Source organism: Notothenia coriiceps, unplaced genomic scaffold (assembly GCF_000735185.1).
Source record: "Notothenia coriiceps isolate Sejong01 unplaced genomic scaffold, NC01 NC01_scaffold00035352, whole genome shotgun sequence".
NCBI lineage: Eukaryota > Metazoa > Chordata > Actinopteri > Perciformes > Nototheniidae > Notothenia > Notothenia coriiceps.
In genome coordinates this window covers 58,796-78,371 of record NW_011368053.1, presented here as the reverse complement: position 1 = coordinate 78,371, position 19,576 = coordinate 58,796, and the positions used below count along the sequence as shown (strand labels likewise).

At 38.5% G+C, this 19,576-nt stretch overlaps 1 protein-coding gene across 1 annotated transcript; it reads right to left on the bottom strand.

Annotated features, from left to right (window-relative positions):
- Positions 1-1,235: 1,235 nt before the first annotated feature.
- Positions 1,236-19,173, bottom strand: LOC104962748 (NTPase KAP family P-loop domain-containing protein 1-like). Its single transcript, XM_010791242.1, has 5 exons — positions 18,874-19,173; positions 17,334-17,402; positions 16,654-16,770; positions 1,345-1,673; positions 1,236-1,247 (listed from the first exon to the last, which is right to left on the bottom strand). The coding sequence occupies exons 2-5, from the start codon at positions 17,374-17,376 to the stop codon at positions 1,236-1,238; spliced, it is 501 nt and encodes a 166-aa protein (XP_010789544.1). The 5' UTR covers positions 17,377-17,402; positions 18,874-19,173.
- Positions 19,174-19,576: the final 403 nt, after the last annotated feature.

Below are 19,576 nucleotides of genomic sequence, written 5' to 3'. Positions count from 1 at the left end.
GTACAGCAAGGTACCATAATACCACAGCTCTGTACTGTTATATCACAGTAATTCCATGGGCATGGCAACTGTAAAGTCACAGTATTTAGTTGTACTTTTATTCTAATTTACTGTAAAATATATACAGTAAATTACTGTGAAATATTTACAGTAAATTGCTGTGAAATCCATGCGACTAGTAGCCAGTAATTTACTGTAATTTTACAGCCAAATATTTTACAGTGTATACAACCTATAGAAATGCAAAATGGCGTCAGTTTAAAGTAATCCTGTCCTTCTGTTTACCGCATCATTTATGAGAATACATTTCTTAACAAGAGAACATCATCGAGGGATGATCAATAACATTTGCGTATTTATTTATTTCTCCAAGATACGTTTTTGTGTGTACTGAGGAGTCTCAAACAGGCGTTTGTTTAATCATTTTAAGATTGGCTTTAATCAATTTGTGAAAATTAATTCTCCATATATGATAAATGAGAGGTAACATTTTATTTATGGTATTATTTCTCCATTCTTCCTTCTGCCAACGGTCTCGCAGTCTCTCGTCTCTCCCGTTTTTGTGCGTAGTGCATACGCATGGGTCAGAGTTTGCGTGGAGTACAGCACATTTCCCCGTCAAGTTTGTTTTTTATAAATCGGAAACATTGCGTAGAAACTGGAATGCGCCATCTTTTGAGCGTAAGCACCGTTTACAAATGGCCCCTGGACTCCAATCTGTCCGATTGACTGTCATGTACAACATAAAGGCATTAAATGTTATCGCAGCAGCGGATTTCTGGCCTCTAATCCTGATCTGACTCACTCAGGCAGAAGCTCCCAAAGAACAGGACCATTTTGGACTCCAACAGGTATACGTTTCTTTCCCACTGATGATCTGCATTATTAAATACGTGTACTTGTTTGTATGAAAGAACATGTCAAGTTTTTGGACCCTGAATAAACCTGTGGANTTTTAACGTATATTAAAAAAACGGGGACATTTCCGGGGACAGTTTCAACCGGGGACAGGTCAATACAAACGGGGACTGTCCCCGGAAAACGGGGACGTCTGGTCACCCTAGTTTAGTCAGGCTAGTGGCATGGCTAGGTGGCTAGTTCTTTCAAGTGAATAGCCTCACACTTTTAGACAAGTTTGCTATAAATTGTTGTGCATTAATTTACATTGCCTATATTAGCACTATCATTAACCTTTAGCTGCATGTCTTAAGCGTTGATTAGCACATGTTAACATGTTAGTTAAAATCCTAAACCGAGAAGGTTAGCATTAAGAACCGCTAGTACAACTAGCGGTAGTACCCTCTTTGTGTAATAACCTAGAGAAGTGAAAATAAATTCCCAAACCTTATTCTGGACTTCCATTTCTTCATCATGTTGAGCCACACGATAGAGTACAATCTGTAATTTCCCAAAGCTCATCTGCATGGCCTGAAACAGCCGTATGGCTAGCCCGGCCCACAGCAGGTCACTGCCTGCAAAATGCCACGCACTAAAATGTACATAAATGAATCTGACGTTATGGTGCTGCTGATTGTCCTCTGTCCAAATGGGTCTGTAGAAGAGCATTCTTCCAATGAGAGCTAGAAAACCGCCGATTGATGGTCTAGCTGAGCGAGGCCGGAACCTTCCTTTGTATTCCTGCTCAATCCTCGACGCTTCCTGCTTCATGTACACTGAAGAGTCACAAAACATAGATAATATTATTATATAAGATACATTGTTTATGCTTTTTGGGTACATATATATATATATATATATATATGGATAAACCTATAATTCAAAGCAGAGTGAAACACTGAGATGTAGGTAAAACACCATGCTGGGTAATGGCTTGGACTCAAACAGGATATAAATAGAAGTTATGTGGAATATTATAGCCATAACTTTGGTACTTAGACTTATTTAGCTTGCACCAACTCTGGCCATGGTGCTAGACCTGAAGCCAAAATAATCAGTCAGCAGGAAAACTAATGGTATGCAGAAGATTGTGCTTTTCAATCTGTAATTCCAATGTAGAGCCATTGAAAACCATATTTATTAGTCTGTTTTAAATCCTTTCAAAGCGTTATATTTGTATCAACAAGTCCAACTCATACGACCAAATAGGTCGATTGTTCAACAGCTTATTACGACCTATAGTCACGTTTTAAAGTTTAGCACCTCTGGTGGTTGTGTAAGAAACAACAATGTGCAGCATATGGGCTAACCCAGTCTCACGGCATTTCATGTAATAGTCACGAAATAAATGTAATCTATTGATTCGTGTTTACCAACACGATTTTCCCATTTTTTTCGTGTCACACAGAACGATTTTAAAAGCAATGTATTTCTATTGGTAGTATGTTTCGTGCCTGCACCACGTCTTTTTGTCCGGTCGGGTCTTGTGGTTCATAAAAACATTTTCTTACCCACGATTATTGTTTTTATTTAAATTGTATAATGTCTGACTTTCTTTTGCAGTCCGCGAGGAAAATAAATTGGGCTCAGAGCCTCAGAATAATGAAATCTGTATTCTTTAAATATGTTTTTCCTTCTAATTTGTTATTATTTGGTGCAGACACGAAACATACTACAAATGGAAATACATTGGTTCTAAAATAGTTCTATCGGAATTAAGGATGGGTATCGTTAGGATTTTATCGATACCGGTACCGGTACTGCTTATCGGTATCGGTATTTTTCGATACTCTTATCGATACTTTTCAATAATTTGGTGTTAATAAACTAAAAAAAGACAAGGCGATGTGCCTGCAAGACTGCACCCAGGTAAACAAAAACATATTACCCGTGCGCAGCAGCTAACCTGCCTGCGAGCCTTCGCTCAGGTCACATTTACACACGGCGCGGCTGAAGCCCGCTAGCACTATTAGCACTAGCAGTAGCTGCACCGTTTTAGATTCAATGAGTGTCTCGGTTGCAAATGCTTCATTAAGTTGCTTGTGTCACCCCCATTACAAGCAACTAATTGAGTACATAGATTGCACCTTGCACTATCGCCAATACATGTTTTTAAAGTGCACCCAGACCTAGGATCACTTCGCTCTGTCCGCCATTCCTGCGGGAGTCTTACAACAATAATAAGAGCGCTGTTGAGAGAGATGAGGAGTGGCATTTACAGTGGCCAATCAGAGGGGTCTCAAACCGGATACATCACACGGGATGAGGGTTCCCAACCAACCAGAATGGTTTAAAGNATGGCAGAAAATCTGAGAGCATTTTCTACTTTGTTTGTAATCTGAGTCCATGTCTGCCACTGATATTGTCATCTAAACTAACACTGTAAAATTTACCATGATTTCACCAATATTTTAGCTGTAATATTTTACAATAAATTACTGTTTTACCACTTTAGCAGTCTTTAACCTGTAATGTTCACAATATAACACTGTAATTTAGAATTTCACAGTGAAATCAAATGCAGGGCAGCAGTTAAATTACTGTGAACTGTAGGGCAGGATAAATGATTACCAGGGATTTCACAACATGTTACTGTATTATTTCACAGTAAAATACTGTATTCAGACAATCCTCTGTGATAACACAATAAAATTAAGGGATTTTCTTGCTTTTTATCGCTCTGCTTGGCTTTAAATATGAATTTCTTTGCTTTGGTTGCAGGTTATACTTAAATTGAAAAGGGGCACCACTGCATGTGCCTTAAAATAAACGATCAACATTATAATGATGTAAAAATTGAAAATTGTTGTCTTGGCTTAGTGTTTTCAGGTGCTTCCATGGGCATTAATCCTGAGACGGGCTCGAAAGCCAAAAAGAGGCAGGCATTTAAACGCCCTTGTCAGGCACATTCTTTCAGATTTTTTTTTGGCTTTGAGTGGATGTCTGTGTAAGACATGGTGTTAGTGCTCCCTCTCCTTGTTTTCTTTTCTTCTCTCCCTGGCTCCGCCACTCTGCCCAGGTGGCACCTGGTCTGCCCCTGGCTCGCGGGGCCTCTGGCCCAGGTGTTCCACAAATTTCCACCTCAGTCCCGTGTATATATAAGAGAGAGCTGGAGGAGAAGGATGTTCGGCCTATCCTTGACGCGGAGACACTGTCCTTAGATACCTCTTTGCCATTTTTGAGCTGTAGGCATATTTTTGCAGGGACCTGGTAGGTCCGGTTTTCGCGGCTTATTTTGTTTCCGCATAGGGTTTATATTTGATTTCTGGTTAGGGGGAAGCTCTGGTCCTACGGTCCGTGGTGTGGCTGGCTCGGTTCCCTCCTTCTGTTTGTTCCTTTTGGCCAGTCCTCCAGACCTCTTTTTGTTTCCCGTTTCGCTTGTGTGAGCAAACGGCTGATTATCAATAAATGCTTGTTACCAAGTACCGGTTATTGTGTGTATTCTTTTCATGTTGTGGGTCTCACCACTACCGCGGAGTAGAGATTGGGGCCGTAACATGTCCAAGACACTGTGAAATGTACTTTGCACTTCAATGGAGTTATACAAAGTTAAAATGGGCATTTTCTTTGTTTTTCTTTGTTGATTGAGCTGATTGAATTGTGTAGTTATGTGAAATCCCAGTTAACTAGTCAGATTTACAATATAATATTGTATTATTTACATTTTTATATTTACAGTAAATTACTGGCTAATGTGTTATATTACTTCTACAGTAAAAGTGTAAAAATACAGGTCATTACTGTAATTTATGTACAGCAAGGTACCATAATACCACAGCTCTGTACTGCTGTATCACAGTAATTCCATGGGCATGGCAACTGTAAAGTCACAGTATTTAGTTGTACTTTTATTCTAATTTACTGTAAAATATATACAGTAAATTACTGTGAAATATTTACAGTCAATTACTGTGAAATATTTACAGTAAATTGCTGTGAAATCCATGCAACTAGTAGCCAGTAATTTACTGTAATTTTACAGCCAAACATTTTACAGTGTACCTGTGCAGTGTTTCTGACAATACATACAGTTTTACAAAACACAAGACATAATTATCTGCCTTTACTATTTGTCTACAAACAAGTGAGTGCAAATATGTGTGTGTTGTGAATCTGATGTGGCGGTATATCAGACTCTTGGTAGCAGTTTTATGAGATGCAAGATGTCCATGCAGACCAGAGCTACATCCCAATGACTCACCAAGCAGCCATAATGTTCACTGGAAATCTGGAGAAAGACACGTCAGTGGATGTAAACAACTCACCAGATAGCTATTAGTTGTCCATTGGAGCGTACATTGGCAGAAAGGTAGCACCTGTGTGTTTAGCTATCATGTTCTTACCAAGCTGGTCCTTGCACCTGCCAGCCAGACTGCTGGCCTGAGCCAATTGACTTTCATGAGCTCCCACTGAACATGTGTGTCCGTTGGTATACCATGTGTGTATGGGCATGTGTATTCAGAAGAGACGGACATCTCTCTGAAGGACAGTTTTGGTGGGATTTAGTATTTTTCTGAACGAGGGAATAAAGAGATTGACTAAGACAACAATCAAAGCGAAAGAGAGAAAGGGAAGTAGAGATGATTGGAAAGTTTTGAATCATGAACCCCACACAATTAATATTCATCAGCAGGATTGTTGTTTTTTTAAACTGTACTAAAACTGTCATTCTGCATATTCATTACCCAGCCCTGGCACCCGGTTAGCCAAATGTGATGTTGTGTGGAGGGAAAAAGAGAATTTTTCATGAAGTCTTTATGGGCCAGGCTTAATAAGATCATCATTTCCACATCAAAACAGGGAGCTGACTGATACCATCGACAGTAGAGAAAGCTGACAGAACAACCAGCCCTGGAAAAGGGTTATTCGTACACCCATAAAAATAGCTTTCAATCATTCCTGATGTCTAATGAAGTCTGCTTTGAAAAGCTGAACAAAAATAAAATCAATTGCATACACTGCATCGTGCTCTATGCAAACATTTGAATGGAAATATCAAACTTAAAAAGCAACACTGGTATTACAAGAGCCAATGATACTTATTTTATTACCAGATGTTAGAACTATGGCTTTAAAAGCAATGTATCCCTAAACCTCCCTTACTGTATAAGGATTAGGATATGATCAAACAATTCACAAACTAGTAGTAATGCTCATTGAGACGATTGAGGAAGGAGCAAAAGAGGCAGACAAAAAAAAGATAAGATACATATATAGAGCAATAGTTTGTGCCTTTTAATTTAGGCAATGCAATTGTGTATCAATTTCATTGTGTAGTGCGCTTCAACTGCAGAGTATGTAGCATTTGTGTACCAAGAAATGCCCGGATGGTTACTACCATTTCTATAGTATAGTATGAGTTGTGAGCGTGGTTAGATGCTCCCAAAGTGCATTGCGGCTCCTCAGACTCTCCAATATGGCAGACTGAGACACAGACAGTTTAAATAATTCATTGTAAGTCAGTGATGTTAAGATACAGTTAAAAGGAGTATGCCAGAGATCACATATACAAAATGTAACGTAAAAGACGTAGGGAAAAGTGAAGGAGGTTATTTTGATTTACATATTTGATCAGCAGTTTTAATTTAAAGATAGGGCAGACATGTAACCATGTGATTGATACAGTCATGTGACCCAGAGGAAACATATTGCCTGAGTGTATTTCAGCGCCAACAGTCTGCAGCTAACAGCATACGTAATCATACATTAGGCAGAATGCAGTACAGTACATTTTGATTAGTAATAAATGATATACTTTCACCTCTACAGTATAGACTACAAATTGTGATTAAAACAAGGCAACATTCATGAGTCATGACGAGAGAAACAAACCTAAGACTTGTAGCAGGCAAAGATATTTCCAAGATTTGTTATTTTATCAGCCATAGTTAATGGTCCATCAAGTTCCTCTATGTGTGGCTCTGTGAGACTTCCACCAACTGTCAGGCTGGAGAAATATCAGATAATGAACAGGGCGCAGCCGAGGGCCAACATGGTGAGAGACAAAAAATACACTTCCTGCTGAAATGTGTCCAATGTAGGAAATGAAACCTCATAAAACAATCCATCAAGGTCATCACATCCACAGCCACTGTGCTGCAAGAGATAAGACTGGAATACAAGTGGTCAATTGGTGGTTAATATGATTGCAGATTAGCTTGCTAGCTAGGCTAACCCTGTCGCTCAAGATTCAAGATGCAAGGCTTTTATTGTCATTCGTACATAGCTACAGTGTAGTTATGTAGATGAAAATGTTAGGTCCCAGGCTCCTCCAACAGTGCAACACAATAAAACAGATAAAATAGTGCAAGTAAATACAATAAAATAGTATAGAAAGGAAGTAGTGCCATAAGAGTCTCTATAGGTTTTAGCAGCCTAATGAGAATCTCCCTTTCTCAAAGTTTTACATCAGAGACTACTCAGGTTTGGAGACATAGACAAGCACAAGGCATGCAGCACATACAGTACTTGTGTTCACTGCACCTACGCAGTGTTTCCCATACATTGATTTATTTGTGGCGGGTCGCCACTATTAAATATCGTCCGCCACAAATGGATCTAAAAAAAAGATTTTTTTTTTATTATTAATCATTTTTACTTTTTCTTATTCTTTTTTTTTGGTGGTCTAATGGATAGTGAGGTGGGCTGATGATCGGAAGGTTGCGAGTTCAAATCCTGCCTGGAACACCACTACTAGTGTGCCCTTGAGTAAGGCACTTAGCCCTCGGTTACTCCAGGGAGAATGTCCCTGTAATTGGTCATTGTAAGTCGCTTTGGAATAAGGCGTCTGCTATGCTAAATGCCTGAATTGTAAATTGTAAATGATATTTTTGGGAGAATAAACCCCAAAGATCGTCAACTCCGGTGTGTTTCATTCATTAACAACGCAACACAGAGCAACAAAATCGTTGTCTACAGTAGCCATGAACTTGCATGTATTATCTTATTTGAGGGGGGGGTGGATGCATGGACCACCCGAATAGGTAAAGGGGCCTTTGGCTTTTCTTGCCGGGGGGGGGGTGCGGTGCGGTGCCCCCACAAATAGAATCAAATTATGTGGGAAACACTGGAATGGATGCTGCTGTTATAGTGTCTCCTTTGTCGACATCCTGTCCTGAGCCGCTCATCTGTGCCTCATTTTGTAAAGCTGTGCTGTACATAAAATGACTGCCCAAGCAAATTAAAATGGTGGTTTAAAATGCTACTCGGTCCAACGGACAGATGGCGTGGAATGGATTGAGGGAACGGAGGAATAGACAGACTGACATAGACGACATAGACTGTAATGACATCAAATGAAATTCAAAGAAATGGGGCAAGACGCAGCTGTGCTTGTGAGCTGCCATCAGCCACAAATGCCACTGATTGCTGTAGTTATATTTCAAGACAATGAATGTTGAAGCCATCCTCTTGGCAGCCACCTTGGTCTGTGATTAATCTTGTGTTTTCCTCACCATGATATTATATAATTCCAGAAAGCGTTTGGCGAGCTTTGTACATTCTAGCTGGCACAGGTAACTGTACCCAGTCATCACGCTGCACACACTTTACTCTTTTCTTCTTGACTCATGAGGTCCTTTTCCTCTCCTCAGCAGTAGTGTGTATTTTCTGTAAATGCCTCATTGAGTGCCAGGAAATAGCCCCAGCTCACCCTCCCGCTCGTAGCTGGCCCCTTCTCACTCACCAATTAGGCCCATCAGTGGTGGCACTGTTCATTTTCAGCCACGTTGAGTGTGTAATGAAAAATAATTTTGCCTCTTGTAATGTACAAAATAGATTATTTGTATAGATTAACATGTTTTGTAGAAGGCAGGTCATGTCAGAAACATCTCCCAACTGTTAAAGAAGTACTTAAGAGTGGCACATATTTATGTTATTATGAGTCAATCTGATTTTTTGAAAATGTAAAATAGTGTGTAATTGTGTTTTTATGTCGTCATTTAGATTAGAACTATTCTAGGTGTTCTATGCCTTATTGCAAAGCGTCCAAAACTTTAGCATCAAACTTCTGATTCATTTATCTTTAAGGGACACTGGATAATAGTCAATATATAGAGAGTGTAAAATATGGATGTGCCTTCTCAAGGTGTCATGGTCAAGACCTAGACATAGAGCTAATATCTACCTGTATATGAAGCCCATTTTTCTTCGTCACTTGCAGTATCGATCGCCTTTGCTTTATTAAGCCAGGGAATTTAACGGACAGCAAAGTTGCATCTCTGCCTCCTTGAAATTCAGCGTTCTTCTTTTTCGAAGCCTCCTCTAACTCTTTAAGGTCTTCTTTTTCCCATTTTCTTTCTCTCACTCTCCCTGAGTGCTACACCGGATGCTTCAATAAAACATGTGATGCCTAGCACTGCAGTATTCTGCCTCGCTTACGTCAAATCCTCCTGTGTACCATATCAATATTTCATGAATTCCAAAGTTTAAGCTCAAATCTGAGAGTGCAAGGGCAAGGACGGTGTGAGCATCACAATAGATCATCATTATCAGCATTATGAGTAAAGGTAAGACCCACCTGTTTGTGCCGAGTGTCAGTGTGTGCTCTATAGGAAAATAAAGGTTATACAAACTGTCCTCTAAAGGTTAAGTGACTCCAACCATAATACTCATATGAGGTTCTATGAGCAGCTATCTCCACGAGGTGCAGTCCAATGGATTAATTTCAGACCCCCTCCTCTCTTTCTCTCTGTTAGTGTTATTTATGACCATACTGTAGAGAGAAATACAGAATACTTAAGAGAGGCAATTAGGCCGGATTTTCATACTGTCTGAAATGCTTCTATGGCGACACCCAGGGGAAACAGGAAGTGGTGTCCTGACTGATTTCAACCAGACCAGCTGTGGATTAATGTTGTTCCACTGAAGATCTCACTGATGCTTTTTAATGGACAGAGACTTGATTCTGTGATGTTATCTATTGATGTAGTGTATATTCCTAAATTCCATTTAGGACTAAAGTGGGTTGTAAATTGCATCCCCAGACTGCTGACAAAGTAAAACAAGGCCAATGTTGACATTTTAAAGTAGAGCTTATTCAAAGACAAATGTAAATAATATAAAAATAGGAAGGACTTAATGCCAATGCTTTCTCATTGAGTCTATCACAGATCTCTCTTTTATTGCTGAAGGCAAAAAAGAGGCAGAAAGAGACAAGAAAATGTTAATTATATGCTATGCTGTGCATTATCAGACTTTTTCTGTCATGAATGTAACTTTTAAAATTCAGTACTGTAAAGCTGAGCTCACACACTATCGTACCTATTCGCATTGTCAATTGGGTGCCGTTTGACAGGAAACACAGTAATTAGCGACATTTGTTGAATGCAAGCCATTAACAGCTGCAATTGTTGGTGTCACATATTGAATAAACATGCTGGTTCATAGGCTCCAGCTTTGACAGAGCATCTTTCTGTTTCTGTTCTTCACAAGGAAGTAGGAACAACAAATTGAAAACATTCCCTATTCTTTCTTTTTTAACGCTGACACATCTCTTTGATACGGAGCCCCTAAAGGGACATGGAAAAAAAAAAAAAAATGGAAAGAAAAAAAAAATAAAGTCAGGAAAATTTAACCATTGCATTTCACTTCTATCATTCCCCAAGTGGTATGCGTGAAGGAGGGTGAATTGGAATACGTACTGCACTAATGATGGTACAGGACCACCAGCAACAATAAACAAACTAAACACATTAATAGCACCAGCGTGTTATTGATGTTTCGCTTAGGGACTTCATCATACACACCCATGTTGTGAAGACTGTAAGATATATTATTTTGTGTCTCCAAAATCCTGGTTCCTTCCCAGATCCCTTTTATCCCTTCTCTCTTTTGGGGTTTTCAGGCTTTGATATTCCTTATTTAGGTCATAGAGTCCATAGCACTTTGAAGAGCTAGCTGCTTATATTTTCTAGATGAAAATATAGCTTTTAACAAGAAAATCCTATGATGTTTGGAACATGTTATTAATCTACATCTAAAATGATTTAACTATGATAAGTGGCACTCAACACATGTAGAAGTTCATTCGGAAGTCAAAATTCATCCTCTTACTCAAGCTAAAAGCAAATTGACAGTTATTTTACATTAAAGAAGGTTGATTATATAGCGATTGTTGTTGTTTTATGTATTTGTCCATTTATAAGAAGCCCCCAGGGGAACTACTGGATAGACATGAGACATGAAACTATTTTTTTTTGTGAGCAGTATATTGCGATGGATGTCTCTGTTCAATAATGTCTGAATCGCCTTTTCTACTTCCTGGCGTTATGTTGCCACTGAGCTTTTAGAAACCCCCTAACTACTGCCTCTACCCGGCTCACATTAAAATCCTACGATTTGTCCAAGTATAGGGACATTTTAGATACACAGGGCTGGGTATCAATCGACCCAAAAATGTGTGTGAGAAACAGGTTTCTCTGAGGGCGGCATTAGGGAGGATCCTAGGAAACAATATCAAGAACAAGGGCGGCCTCGCCAAGCAATTGGACATCAAACAGAAGCCGGCTCCATTACAGGCCATTAAAATCATAACGGCTGCTTGGAAAGAGCGAAGCTTAGAGAATCGATAACGGGCAGTTTAACTGTCTGATACAGCTCACTAATATCTGAAGCATCAACCTTGAGAGAGAGGGAGAGAGAGAGAAGAAAAAAGAGGGGGAGAGAAAGAAGACTCACACCAACTTAGTGGGTGAGAGAGAGGAAATGGAAAGAGAGAACAACTCTTGAGATCATTACAGAGTGCTTTCCAGCTTCCTTTTTCTTTCACCCCTCCCTGCTTTACAGTATACATGAACAGTGATGATATAACACCATATCCACGGTAGATTGGCCTTTAGGATGATTCCAACACACACACACATAAACACACACTCACACCGGCACACCACACAGGAGGATAAGCATCGAGCTATCGAAAAACTGGTTCAACTTAGGAACAAAAAGGCTTCTATTGTAGTTAATAGAAATCTGTTACTGTTACATTTATTCAACATTAGGCACAATCAAGTACAATACTGCTGATGTCAGTATTCACCTTAACTCTCCTACCTTAATTAACTACACTGCCTGAGCTGGTATATCGAATTGCATTCATCTTCAAACGGATTTTGTGTACCAACCCCAGATCCAGGCAGAAAGGCTTGAACACTCTCTCTCTCTCTCTCTCTCTCTTTCCTCCCACACGCTCCTCTCTCGCTTTATCGGGGCATCAGAATGCGGAAGAGTTAAGCCTCCTTGAGATTGATCCTGAGCTCAATGCTATTTTCATTCCCCGTTGGTGCAGTCATTCAATACTTCTCTCTCTTTTTTTTAAGTCTACGACTGCAAATGGATAAGTGGTGATAAATGATAATGTCTCTCTTGCTTCAGGCAACATCAACAAAGTCTCTAAAGGCGTAATCAGAATACAAATGGACATAAATACTGTGTAAGAGTCTACAGATGTTGACGTTTGTTTGATGTCATGGTTCATATTGAGGCATTGTCGCCATCATAAAATGTAGCAACACTTAAATTACAATCATATTCTGACATAGTACTTGCACAAGTTATTGCAATCTTTGAATAATTGTAGTTTAGTAGTCGAATAGTAGATCTTGATCAGAATCAGAATCAGAAACAGGTTTATTGCCAGGTAGGTTCGCACATACTAGGAATTTGACTTGATGTCATAAAATATAAAAACAAGAAATCTAATGACTGCATGGTTAGGAAAACATTCTTTAATCATAGTTTTTACATACTTTTTTGCCATTTTAGATGGCCATTAGAATGTGTGTGCACCATTTTTCCTTGACTTTTTTTACTAAATTGTGACTAGCGGGTACATTTTCAAGACTTCATTTTATTTTCAGAGATGGTGTATGCAAATGGCTTCTCTCACAAATCCCACTACCAGTTGGTCTCCTCTTTGAACAGCTGTGCCACTCATACTCAAACCCAAACAGGCAAACAATGGTTCAGATGGATAAATGGACATGCACAGATGCAGCAGCAGAGACGTACATGCAGGCTTGCACACAACATGTATTTCTCCCTCCATGTCAAATCTCTAGCTCTCTCCTTTTCTTTCCTTCCCTCTCCTGTAACAAAAGGGGCTTTCCTTTTTCAAAGGGCCTCAGAAACCCTTGGGCACAAAAAGTAGAAATTGCTACAATTGGTGAAGACGTGGTGGAGCGCTTGGCACAAGGAGGTCCCGTATTCTAATTACGCTGGCAGAGATAGTGGGGGGAGGCTGGTACTTGTTTCATGCAGAAAGACATGGCTTGGAAACTGCTTTCATGGATAGTCATAGCATGCTTTCTGCTGCATTGTGATATGTTTATGGTGGGACATTTGTCTCAAGATTTATCATTGTTTTTGTAGCTGCAGCAACACATTTCCATGTACATTGGTATCATGATGTGCATATTCAAAATGACTGCGCACTTTCTCCATTTAATATGAAAATGGATGTTGTGAAATGGCAGCCTTTGAAGGTTTTCCATGGTTTCTAACTGCCACCATCACACAGCAGGCCATTTCTTTATGATGCTCTCCTTTAAATCAGGCAATACAATTTGCAGTTTGTGCACAGTAAACATTCAATCTGACATTGAAAAGAGAACATATTTACAATGGCTTGTTTTGACACAAGGATGTTTTTAGAATGTTTGCAAAATGCAGCTGTTTTGAAACACACTTATCTTGTGTGATATTAAACAGCATGTCTTAAAGAATACACTAAAAATCCCTATTATTACAATGCTTGATTTTTATGTCATATATAAGCTTCTGCTTCTCAAAGTATGTTTATATTAACAGATTTAAAGGTGACAGAGTTTCAGACTTGTCAGGCAGCACAAGAACCACAATTCAGAGTTAGTGAAGAGTAATGTGAAGTACGTATGTTTTATATATAATGTCCTGAGATGCAGGCAGCAGAGCACAGCTCTGTTTACAATTTCAATATAATTCAAACCTTTTAGTGGTTTGCATCAGGAGGGCCTGAGAGACAAATCAGACAGAGCAGCACGCCCAGCTCATTAGTACAGAGTGGAATATGTCTGTCCTTATACCTGTCTCATACGCACACACACTAACACACACACTGTGCAGTAAATGCATATACACAGTTACACAGGTGCCCCCAATTGCACTGTAAATAAACCGATGAACACACAAAATACGATTATAGACAAATATTTTCCACAAAAACGATAACGCACGCACAAACTCACTCATACACTTATTTAATGTCCTCTGAACGCTACAAGTTGGCATAAGAAAAAGGGGAAAGTTGGGCAGAATGTTTGAGCACAGAACACACATGCACACACAAACATGCACACACACTTTATACTGACTTGGTATATTCATTCTCCACATTTTCCCAAAAAGAATTCTACTATAAATCTAAAATGATAGTTAATAATGCAAGCGCAGAATCATGCGGCTTTAATAATATATTTACATTTTTATATATACTATACTAGTTTTGAATCTTATTTGTTTTCATTTAAAGATAGATCAGATCAAATGGAAAGGGTTGAGGCCCTGGTTCATGGGCAATAAGCAATATGGCCGCCAACATTATCTAGTTTTAATGATTATATTTACCATTTGTGTTGTTGTGGTTTTTACAGTGGGCATAGAGCTTGCCAAATGTAGTCGTGCTCTGTGAAGCTTGACAATCCTCCAGGAACTGCTTGGCTATTTTTTATTAAACAAAGCACAAAGATAAATCTTGAGAATTAATCAGCCTGTCCTCCTACAAAAAACGACCATATAGGTCGATTGTTCAGCAGCTTAATACGACCCAGAGTCACGTTTTAAAGTGTAGCACCTCTAGTGGTCGTGTAATAAACAACATGCTCCCGTTGATTGCAAAAGCTCCGGAGGGTCGTTTATTCACAAATAACCCTCTCTGGAAAATACTAAATTGTGGAATAGTTTGGCCATTAAAATGCTTTTTTATTAGATTTCTAGCGAGAAGTGTATATTGTACTTTTATAATCTACGTTCAGTGGATGTGTAGGATCTATAGTTTGATAGATATTACGAAGATTACTTGAGGTCTCGCCAGGAGAACGTGTATATGCGGCAACTTCCATGTAAAGTTAGCGTCAACCCTCACGGGGTGAAAACAGTTTTTCCGGTCTCGAAGTTTTCACAATAAAACCGAAAGTATTCCCCTCACTGTCAAATGATTACACAGTGATATGTGCATTACTCATCCACTAAAAAACATCTGTTTATCCTTGTTGATTACACAATATTGATAGGTTTAATTTGTGTACAATGCTTTTGTGTTTTTAACCTTCGATTCAGAGAAACAAATAGTTTTTTCGGAGTTTAGACACTACAGTTTCCGAAGACACTACACTACCCAGAATCCNCACCAGTTTATCCTTGTTAATTACACAACATTAATTGGTTTAAATTGTGTGAAATGCTTTTGTGTTTTTCCCATAAGTTTTTCCCTTTCAATTCTGAGAGACACATTTCTTTTTTCAGAGGTTTTGATTGGCGAAAATATCTAACTACCCATAATCCTCAGCTATCGTTGAAGTTCCATGAAGTTTTGATTTAATTATTTCCTTCCCATTATTATCTACATTTAATGTCCCATAATGACAAGGTAAAAATGGGATTTTAGGAATGTTTGCAAATGTATCAAAAATATGAAATATCCCAAATAAGTATTCAACCTTTCGGTATTTGCAATTTAGCAAAGATGCCCCTCATTTGTCTTGAACATCTGTTTCCATAGGTTCTTTCCAAACTTTGATTGGAGTCCTCCGGTGGTAAATTCAGTTGAACCAACATGACAATATTGTGTCCAAGCACAGTTATGGGAAAAGCATGGAAAATTGAAATGGACTGTATTGGAAGTTTCCAAGAGCACAGTCTATAAAGACTTTAACACGGTGACTGTGTTTGCGTCTTCTAGTATTATACTAGGTGACGTCTTAAGCTCTGTTACATTTCTAAGGTGGCCAGCCCAAGTCTTTGTGTGGGAAACACTGGTGTAGAATCGTTGATAAATTATTTTTTAGTATAAAGATGAAACACACACTTTGAAAAAGTTAAGAGGTGCTAACACTTTCTGAATGCACTGTTGTTTTAGATTTGTTTTGCTGTCTACAGTGTTTCAGAGAATAATGGTATGTGTACTGAACACAAAGATCCCCCAGAGGCCTGCGGAGCAGAATTACAATGTCTACTTTCCAGTCAGTCAGTTGTGAAGAAATCATTTAACTATGAGCCGGCGCTGAGGTGGTGCACAGCCCATTCATATGCCAAGAAGTACCTCAGTGATTTTTATCACTGCAGGGGCTATGTCAGTGCAAAATAATAAACATTAGGTTTATGCTGCCATAGCATTTAATTAGCATGTGCAGTTTTTACAGTCAACATATACCGTTGTTTAAAAAACTTCAGTCATCATTACAGTGTACTTTGTGGTGTCAGTTTTGCATGCAAACGGTTGAAGTTGTAGACTTGATGCCAACCTATTCGTTTTCGAGATAAGATCCTAAAACTTATATTTGTTCTGTTATGTACATTTGTTGAAAACTAATGCACTTCACTACTCTTTGCACTTGGATGCAAACTGCATTTTGTTGTACTCTGTGCAATGACATTAAAGTTGAATCTATTCTAATATGAGGTTCCTATAGAGTCTAGACACTGCCTGAGTGCTTAAAGTTTTCATTTAAAGATGTAAGCAGTCAAAAGAAACGACATGCTGGTGCACCGAGAGTGTTAAAATACCTTCCATTTGTCCGAGGATCATGTTGAGTCGATTCTGACATGAAGAGTAGAGTCCTACAGTGGCAGGTGATGAAACTTTTGTCAAGGTCTTCGACAATGCATATGCATATATATCATCTGAAAAGAAATTCGGGACACAACATGGATAACTCATTTAATATTTAATTTTACATTCTGAAAAACATTAGTTAATATCTTTAACCAGTCTTCTAATAGCAAAAACATAACATAAAATCAATAGCTCAATAGATATTTCACAGATTTAATCTGAGAAAATGCTCAAGGGACTAATCTTTACGGACATCGTTCTTGGTTAAGAACATTTCTGCTCAATAATGTTGAACTGAACTGAAATTACAGGTATACTCTGTCGTACATAACACGTGTTCATTTAGGAATTTATATGGTGAGCTTATTGATGCATAATGAAGGAGTGTCTAACCAGAAATACATGCTCTGTGCTGTGCATTCTTTGCTAATTGATTAATGACAACAATTAAGAAAAACAAAAGGTGTTTCAAGATGAAATACTGCTGGATAAATGATGAAAAAAACACATGAGGCAAAACAGGACCCTGCATTAATGAGCTGCTCATCCCTGGTTTAGATATTTTTGGCGTTCAAACTCATTCATACATTCACTCTTATATTCATTCATTCATAAACTGCAAACAACTCACCTTTTGTTGGATTAAACATGATTACTGTGTGGTGCGTGGACATTCAGCTTTCAGATAAACCCCCTCAACCTGCGAAGAATGAAAAACATAAGGAACTCAATGCAGACTGTGGAGTTGTGTGTGTGTTTCTGTGTGTCTGTTGGCGTGTTCTCCGTTTGGTAACAGGTCCCTCCTCTATGGCAAGCTGAAGCTTTTATTCATTTCTGGAGGATATCAAAACATATCTCTTACTAGTTAGAATGCAAATTCTTTATATCAGAAATTCAATTGTAACTAGTTGTAATGTTTATTTCTGATATCAGAAATGCGATTTTAACTAGTGAGATTTGTATAGTTTTTCCTCATTCATTTCAAGGGGAGTTGGAATTTGAACTAGTTCAAATGCCAATTTCTGATATCAACAATTCAATTTCAACTAGTCGAAATGCCAATTGTTGATATCAGAAATACAATTTGAACTAGTTCAAAATCCTTTTTTGATATCAGGAATTCAATTGTAACTAGATATAAACAAAAATGGAATTATAACTAGTAACAATTGAATTCCTGATATCAAAAAAGGATTTTGAACTAGTTCAAATTGTATTTCTGATGTCAACAATTGAATTACTGATATCAGAAATTGGCATTTGAACTAGTTCAAAATTCCAACTCCCATTGAAATGAATGAGAAAAACGATGCAAATCTCACTAGTTAAAATCACATTTCTGATTTCAAGAATACACATTCTAACTAGTTAAAATTCGATTTTTGATATCAGAAAAATAAACATTATTACTAGTAAGAATTGATTTTTTAATATCCTCCAGAAATGAATAAAAGCTAAATCGGCTTGCCATACTCCTCGCTGTATATAATGCCTGATTAAACGATGGTGCTCTCAGTCATCAGTGAGAGGAGCTCCCATGCAACAACCCAGTCATTTTGACAACCCTTGTGTTGTTTAAGCACACTCGGTTTAACTTCGGATTGATTGAGAAAGATCTGTTTGTTCATGTACTTAACACCTCTACAACTCCACAAGTGGAATAAATGTCCTTGAGAGTGCTTAAGCGGCAGAAATAGCCATTTTCAACCCACATGTTATTTTTTCCTTTTGTTCTCAGTGTTGATTGACAGGCATTAAAGTGAGTTGTTTTATGGGTTTGATCTCTCCGTGAATGCAGGCTGTTCTTTTTTATGTGCGAAAATGTCAACAGTCTGGCTCAGTCAATGATTACCTTGCATTGCCTAGTCCTTTTCCCTGCTGGCAACATATTTCCTCTCCTTGTTTCTTGTCTGCACATGCCTAATGTACACAGTGGCCCCCAACCCCCGGTACACGACCGGTATTTTGGTCTATTAGACTCTTAACAGACCAAAATAAATCTTAAAGATATGTTTGGAGAAAATATAGGCTTTGCTTCGATTGTACGTCTGATATAAATGTTAACAAACAATACAATATTATTGTAAACCATAAAACTTTAATTATGTTATAAGCACCCATTAGATAATAACTGATGTGGCAGAAATGTGTTAATAATGAAACAAGCTTACCTGTTTATGTTCCAAACGTCAGTCCTGATCTTTACTCGGACTCTTAACATATCCGGAAAGAGGAAAGGACCATGCAGCTAAGGTGTGTTGAACCTTAAACCCCCATGAGGTGAGTGCTGTAAAACTTTACAACACTGATAACAGAAGGAAAGAAAAGGCAACTGGTAACCACAGGCAACGTCTTTGGGACTGATATTTACCAGGAAGTGAGGTCACAATCTTTTTGTCCATTCTCCTTTTCCAATCCGTAACACCATACTACTCCTGCTGCTCCCAATTTTCTCCCTATTCATATCATCTGAGTGAAGTGGGTAGTTCCTGAAAGCATTACAAGGTACACAAATCCCCATTTTCTTGATAGCTTCTGGCATTCACTATCCAAGTTTTTAACTTCTTGCAAAAATGTAACAAATTGCATGCCGGAGCCTGTCTGCATGTTTCCTGAACTGAATTCCTAGTTTGAAGCCCCTCAGTTTGGGAATGGCTGGATTCCTCTTCCTGGTCTGAACTGACATGCAAAGTGTTTAAGATACCCAGAGCAGTATTTGTTATGACACAACTGGTTAGTCAAGCTTTGACGAACAAGCTCGAAGCCTGATTTCCCTTGGCTTGATTTGTTTAGTTTCTTGCATTAGCTTTCTTTTACCATCTGGTGTCGCAGTATACACAAGACAGGCCCTTCAAAACCAACTACGAATAAACT